Genomic DNA, 7,707 nt, shown 5'->3' on the forward strand with positions numbered 1-7,707 from the left:
TAAGGGAATTTTTATTATTTCTAATGAGATGTGGGTATTTTGATCATTTTTATAAAATAAATGCTTTGCTCATTTTTACAAGATATGGGCATTTTGGTCATTTTTTATGTGTAGGGGTAATTTAATCATTATACATGAGATATGTGTATTTTTGATAATTTCTTATGAAATATGGGTATTTTTCTTTATTTCTTCAAGTTCTGCCTGAAATAATCATTCCTCCTGATTTACTTCTTTGTTTTATTTTGGGTGTTTCTTGAGAAGAAAGAGAACCACAAAAACCCACTCTTGGTAAAATTCAGGATGTCTTTTATTTACTGTTCTTGAATAGAACATCAACTTAACATAGCTAAAAAAAGATGCATTGTATGTTTAAATATTGTACATCTACTAAGACAGGTTGAATTAGTCTAGGAATCTGCTCTATAATCCTGCTAGCTGTTCCTCTTCAAAACTTGAAAAAGGAGTCCACATTTTGAGTTCTGAAGTTATATTTACTTCAACTGAATTAATCTCCCTCCAATCTCCAAGCAATTCTTCAGTGAATGAGAATGGGAGATCATAACATGATGGTATGTTGTTACCCCCACCTCCATCACAAATTAGACTACTTTTGTCTTGGACTTCATCACCACAAACTCGCACGAAATCTGTGTTTAGAATCTCTGAACTGAGTAGTTCCCCCACATCAAATTCCATTAGAAAGTTATGAGAATTGTCGTCTTGAGGAATTAGCAATGGCGGGCATTTGTAGAATGTGTTCTCCTTATCGTCCTTCTCGGCCGTAGGATCTCCTTGTGGTGGGAGAACAACCTTGGTGCATCTTACCGCCTTAGTTCGAAACACTTTGTGGGGTTCGAAATTTTCGAGTTCTTCGACGGATCGATCTGTTGTAGTTCGCTTCTTCTTTTGAGATTTTTTGAGGTTATTTTGGATTAATGTCGTTTTACTTGAGTAAGTTTGTCCCCTTTTGCTTAAATTTGTATTCCAATAGTTCTTTATTTCGTTGTCTGTTCGCCCAGGCAACCTTCCTGCTATGAGTGACCATCTGTGAAAACAAAATACCCCTTCTAAATTAGAACCATTTTTTCTACCTCATTTTTGCTTCAAAATGTACGTAACATTTTACCCTAGAAAGGAGAAAAATAGAAAGTACCTGTTTCCAAGGAGTTTGTGAAGTCTTATGATGAGATCTTCTTCTTCTATGGTAATGTTACCCCTCTTGATATCAGGCCGCAAATAATTCAACCAACGGAGTCTACAACTCTTACCACATCTTCTCAAACCTGCAAAATTTACTTCTACATTGAAGTGTGGTGAAATGAAGGGAAACCCAACATTTTTGGCGTGTTTTCTAACCTTTTTTTAAAGTTAAAGATCATTTCTGGTAGAACATTCTAAAACTATTTGATAGAAAAGTAGTTGCTGAAAAAAAATTTACTTTACAAAGGCAAACACCAAATCTTGGAAAACTCTGTTTACATGGTAAAAAAGTTCACTGTTTGCCAAACATTCCCTAATAAACAAGAGAAATGAAAGAAAAAAACAAGCATTATTTTCTTCACCTGCTCCTTTGGGAAGGTGTCTCCATTTGTTTGGATTGCAATAAAAACATTTCTGATGGAAAAATTTTTCTAGGAAATTTTTTTCTTTATACAGTTATGAGGGAAGTGATATGATTATGGTTAATTTAGAGGGATATTATCGTAAATTGAAGGACCCTCTGCATAAAAGTTGAATAGGGTTGGTTCAAGTTATATTTTTTGGTGTCTAAAAAAAGTACCAACTTTTAGAAATATCTTTCCTTTCCAAACTTTTCCATAAAATTCTTGCAAATCAAACAGGGCCATATTGAGAAAAAAAAAATCATGTTTGGCAAGCATGCACTCAAAATGAAAGAGAAATGATGAAAAAAAGTTTAAGTTTCTTCACCTGCTCTCTTGGGAAGGTCTCTCCATTTTCCTTCTCCATGTTTGGTAATGTAATCAGTTAGAATTTTATCTTCACGAGCAGACCAAGCCCCTCTGTTGAGTCCCTCTTCGGCACAACATGGTTTCCTCCCCATCTATCTATCTTTCTCTCTTTCTAGCTATAACTATAAGTCTACCTTTACAGAATTCTAAATCTAATGAGTCACCTTTGAGGGGCCTATTGCTTGGGAAGTTCCTCATTCATGGGACATTCATCTCCTCAATATATAGATAAATTTGGGCACACATCGAACCAGTGTGTATAATCCTTCCAATGAGCATGGGTCGACGTGTGTTCTGTACTGGGTCCGGTGAAATTATATTTGAAATCACTCTTCTGTCGTAAATGAAAAAGGCAATGATCTTTCCACACCCTTTCACAATCATTGCCACCTATTTTTGCTTGTCGTTACATGTAAATGAAGTAATATGTACACCGAGTTCGTAGTGTATACACCATATAAGAGAAAAGTACGGAGAAAAAGACCCTGCTACCCTTTTAACATCAACAGAAACGTCATTCAGCTTCCTTTTTCATTACTGCCCATTAAATTGGAGTATTACACGAGGCTTCTTTCAGTTCGTCTAAATGTGTATTTGAACCGACAGAACCTTGGGTATTTGAACCGACAGAACCTCGTCTAAAGTCTCTCCCCCCCCACCAACCATTAGTAAATGATCAGGAAATTCAAAATCTTGCCAAAATGCTGAAATTCGAGCATACTTTGACTAACCTCACTGGTTATTCTAAGATTTGGCTTCTTTGGAACAAATCTCTTAGTATGAGACTGGTATCTACCATGTCTCAAGCCATGTCCGTTGAGCTAACTCACCTCCAATCTGGAAGTGTGGCCTTTCTCTCTCTCTCTCTCTCTCTCTCTCTCTCTCTCTCTCTCTCTCTCTCTCTCTCTCGTCTACGCCAGCTGCTCTATGGTAGAGAGGAGAGAGCTCTGGTCCTATCTATGTGATTGCAGCCACGTATTTCACATGGCCTGGTTGGTGGGGGGACTTTAATGGCCTTCTTAATGCTAGAGAAAAATTGGGTGGGAGGCCTTTAAACCCTGTTTCCTGCAGGGAATTTCAAGGAGCCATTGATGATGCGGGTCTGATTGATGCAGGCTTCACAGGATCGAGATTCACTAGGTGTAACAATCAAAGAAATGGAAGTTGTGTTTGGACTAGGCTTGATAGAGTGCTCCTCAACTCCCAATGGCTGAATGACTTTCAAGCTACCTCAGTTACCCACTTATCTCGCACATGCTCTGACCATTGTCCACTCCTAATAAGCATCCATGCTCCATCTTCACCAATCATCAGACCATTTAAATTCCAAGCCATGTGGACTAGGACCTTCAATTCCAAGCAATTGTAGCCGAGGCTTGGTCTATCCAAGTGGATGGAAACCCACTGGAGGCACTATCCGTAAAACTGAAAAGTACCAAAAGTGTCGTAAAAATCTGGAACAAGGAGATATTTGGCAATGTTTTTCAAATCTTATATGTAGATGTTGATTCCTATTTCCAATCTCTCTGTGTGATGAGTAATGTGAAACTAACATTGGGTAAAGATTTCGACATGCAAAGACCTGAGTGTTGTTAACACCACTCTTGGTATGAAAGTAAGTTTTTGAAAGGCAAGTAATCACCCTTGGCCTAGCCTATTATACGAAAAACTTCTTTTCTTTTGAGGATACAGTGAGTGCATGTGGACCCCGATCCGAGAGAGAGGTGGGGGATGAGCCCCCAGCGGCCTCTAGGATCATCCACGTGTGAAGGGGAGCTCTACCAAGAAACTCTCGAAACGGATGCCATCCTCATAGCATAGCACGAGTGGCGATATAAAAGGGATACCTCTCGATTCGGGAACAAGTCCGAATTCGAAACGTACCTAAACAAACTCAGAGTCGCCATCCATGGTATACGGCCATGGATCCTCAAACAAAATATGCTCCGTATACCATGGATAACCAGAAATATATATGGGTTCGTGCCTGATTACGAATGGAGAAGGTCTTAAGAGCACCCCCAATTCGTCCGAGTGCAAGCACTTGGTCTCTTATGCCATTTATTATTAACCTCGAAGAGTTTCGGGCGAAAATCATATGAAATAGGAACAATTCTCAGGAATCGTTTACCTAAGCATGCATTTCCTGAGGATAAAGAAATAAGCATACACAAAATGAAATGAGAAATGTGTCACCTAAGCATAGCTAAGTGAGTGACATGTATAATGGGTGTCTAAGTTCTGGTGGACATACACATGCAAGCTACAGCTAAATGTATATGATCTGTTCATGAAAGTAAGAAAACACAACAAAACATACAGCACAAATCGACTCTATACATGACAGGACAGGACAAATCCTAACTCTAATGTGACTTGACTCGGACCAAGATGGCCGTCCATCCCAGCTGCTCTACGTATCCCGGCCTCGGGAAGAATCAGAGTCAACGTAGTTCGATGCCCTATTCTAAACTATGATGCCTAACCATCTAGAACCGCTATCCTAGACTCGATCCACTAGACTCGACTAATTTTTAAAGCTTTTTGCATGATTGCTTAAGTTCAGGTGAATTGTAATTTTTAGGACTCTCTATATGCCCTAACTAATGCAAGTTAGTTAGCCTTAAGCTAATGCAGGTGGGCCCTACATCCTATGTGTATCTAGGCTGTGCAACCTAAGAAAAACCATGGGCTGACTATATGCTTCCTAGTCTACCCATCGGATCGACTAAATGTCTAACCGATCGACTCGAGGCCTCCTAACTCTAGGGACACTCACACGACAGGACACACCATATCAATACAAATCAAAACAGACTCCTAACTCTAAAACAAATCAAACAGCTAGGACAGACTCCTAACTCTAGGGGAAGATCTTTTAAAAAGATTTTGAAGAAGCTTTGTATTTTTTAAGTTTTGACAAATTTATTTTTAAAGGTTTGGCTGGACCTGGGATGTGGATCCCAAGCTGCACTACGTACCTCGTGGAAGAGGATCAAGCCAACGTAGTTCGAAACGAACTCTCCTAATTACCACTAAAAAGCTTAACATTCCAAATGATTTAAAGCTTTTGATATTTTTTAAAGTTTTCATATGTTTTTGAATTCTAAGATATTTTCAAATGTTTTTGAATTTTAAAATATTTCAAATGTTTTTGTATTGGATTTTAAAGTATTCAAGTGTTTTTTAGATTTTTAAAACGTTTTCACTCTTTTGGTCAAAGACCTAAAGAGAACACACAAAGCGACAAACTATGGCAAAACCCTAAAGCTACGGGGAAACCCCGAACAAGCAAACTAGTGTCAAAGACACTTGAACTAAACCGCAAACAAGTAACTGAAATCTAAAGTAAAAGAGAGAGGATAAGGTTCCTAACAAGTCAAACCCGAACAAGACTAAGCTAGTCTATATGGATAAACCTCTAAACCAAACAAAACTAAAGAAGGGTTACAAATTGAGGTACAAGTAGGGGAGGCTCTATAAATGAGACACTGTATGCCTCCTATAGGTATCTCTCTATTAAACCAAGGTACACCCTCTAAGGAAAAATTTTAAATGAGGATTATCTCCAAATGAGAACTACCTAATGAGACATAGTGTGTCTCCTAATGAGGACTTTACTATCTAAGAGGTGTCAAAAAGACTGTGTTAGTCTACTAAATAAAGAGGGAAGCACTACTTGGACTGAGTAAGTCCCCTAAGGATAGGCTTGGGCTAGCTCCTTCATCGCCCTTTCAAGAGAAAGGGCCATATAAGATTTAAAGGTACCTAAAAGGAGAAGAAGAGAGAAGAGGGTACTATCACAACCAGATAAATCCCTCTAATGATGGGCTTGGGTTAACGCCTTCATCGCCCTTTGAAGTCTACTATGATAGGAAGAGAAATCTTAAAAAAAAAAAACTCAATCAGCCTCTAATAAGAGTAAGAAAGACACAATCATGAGACTAAACAAGTTTCTAAAAGATAACACGAATGAAAATTAGCGAACTAGGATAAAATGGAAGTTAGAGAAGCAACATTTAAGCTAGGCAAATAAAGGGAATGCTAAGGTAATAGAGTACACAGTAAAGAAATGGAACAAAGTATAAGAATATAAAACGTAATGTCAAAGCACTAAAATAAAGTCTAAAACTATGTAAGGAATTAAATGATATTGACTATGAGATGCCTTGGTAGAATATATGAGACATTTTTATATCCAATGAACTACTAGAAAGATTTTACAATTTTCACAATTCTCAACCGTCCATTGAATACTACTCCAAGATTTTTTTACAAACCTTACCAAAACGTAATTGTGCTAATGTTATTTCCAAACAGGGAACTAGACTAATTCAAAGCAAATACCCAAGCATGACTACACAACATCAATAACCACAAGCCTCATTACAGGTCACACTTTATTCAAATAATTATACCCACTTCATCTTATTCTAATGTAAAAAGAAAATATTACAACTACCATGTTATAAGTACTATTTTTCCGGGAAAAATTGATCAAACCCTTTGCAAACATCAAAGTATGAGTAATCAACGAAGTACACAATGCAATTATCAAAGTGAATAAAACCAATGTGCTGAACAAAAAAAAAGACATTTGGCATCCAAACTTGAAGAATGCTTTAAGTTAGAATAAGAGGACTGTAAAAGTTAAAACCCTTAAATTCTTTTGTCTATAAACTGATACAGCATGAGTTACTAAATAACAAATCATATCTGACTGTGCAACATAAGAAAATAAAAGAACTAGAAATGGCACATTGTTAGCCCTGCTCCTCCCAAATACCCATGACCTATCTCAAGCCTTGAATTCTTGCGGGTGACCAAACTAGAACTTGCCAAGCTATTATGATAACAATCAGTTGATATTGCTCATGGAACAGAAAGGAACTTAAAATACCCATGGATATTGTTTTTATTTTGGCATCTACATTAGACCCTCATACATAAACCCAAGCCAATAACCAAACTTGATTATTCTATCCGCTTAATGAACACTCTGATAATCCCAAATTCTAAGAATGGAACAGGGCCAAATCAATTAAAATTGGAGTGTAAAAATTGCCTGTAGTATAATAAAAACTGGTTTCAGTTAATTAGAGAAGCACAATAAGGTGAATTCTTGCCATATCCTTTTGATTCAGTAATGAAGGAACATGAAGGCTTCAATTCTACTGACCCAGATATCATTTTGAAAGATTATTTGAGATGCAACAAACAATTTCACGTCATTTTCTAGAGCAGATTTAACACAAATATAGAACACCAGAAAAGGGAGGAACATTACCTGAGCGGATAATGGCGGTAATTATCAGATTGTAGAAACAGAGCAGATCTCATGAGCTAACCAAACTACTGATTCTATTTTCCTTTTACTTACTCTTCAATTCTCCTCAAATTCCCTTCCTCATGCTTGATCAGATCTGGAAATTCTAAGAATAGATCCAAGGCTTTGAGAATGAAAGCTAGAATTGACCGAATTCTAGCTTGTCTATCGGAGAGGATAAAAGCAAGATTTCTTTCTATGTTGCAGATAAAGGATCCTTGAGGAAGAAGAACTAGATGATCGTAAGCATGATGATAGGGCTTCTAATCGGGTAAAAAAAATGGAGTTAGGGTTAATAGAAATCGAAATTGAAACTTGCTGAGATGATTTTGGAAAGGTGAAAATCGGATCTGAGTTGTAACGGAGAAAAAAAAGGTGAGAAATAGAACTAGAGGATGAGATGAACAT

At 37.3% G+C, this 7,707-nt stretch overlaps 1 protein-coding gene across 1 annotated transcript; it reads right to left on the bottom strand.

Moving 5' to 3' along the window:
* Positions 1–423: 423 nt before the first annotated feature.
* LOC143863436 (transcription factor MYB1-like) lies at positions 424–2,065 on the bottom strand. The gene is made up of 3 exons (XM_077374102.1): positions 1,933–2,065; positions 1,157–1,286; positions 424–1,048 (listed from the first exon to the last, which is right to left on the bottom strand). The coding sequence occupies exons 1-3, from the start codon at positions 2,063–2,065 to the stop codon at positions 424–426; spliced, it is 888 nt and encodes a 295-aa protein (XP_077230217.1).
* Positions 2,066–7,707: the final 5,642 nt, after the last annotated feature.

This window comes from Tasmannia lanceolata, unplaced genomic scaffold (assembly GCF_043159265.1).
Source record: "Tasmannia lanceolata isolate RefF3 unplaced genomic scaffold, GAP_Taslan_0.1 ptg000044l, whole genome shotgun sequence".
In the NCBI taxonomy this organism is placed as follows: Eukaryota; Viridiplantae; Streptophyta; class Magnoliopsida; order Canellales; family Winteraceae; genus Tasmannia; species Tasmannia lanceolata.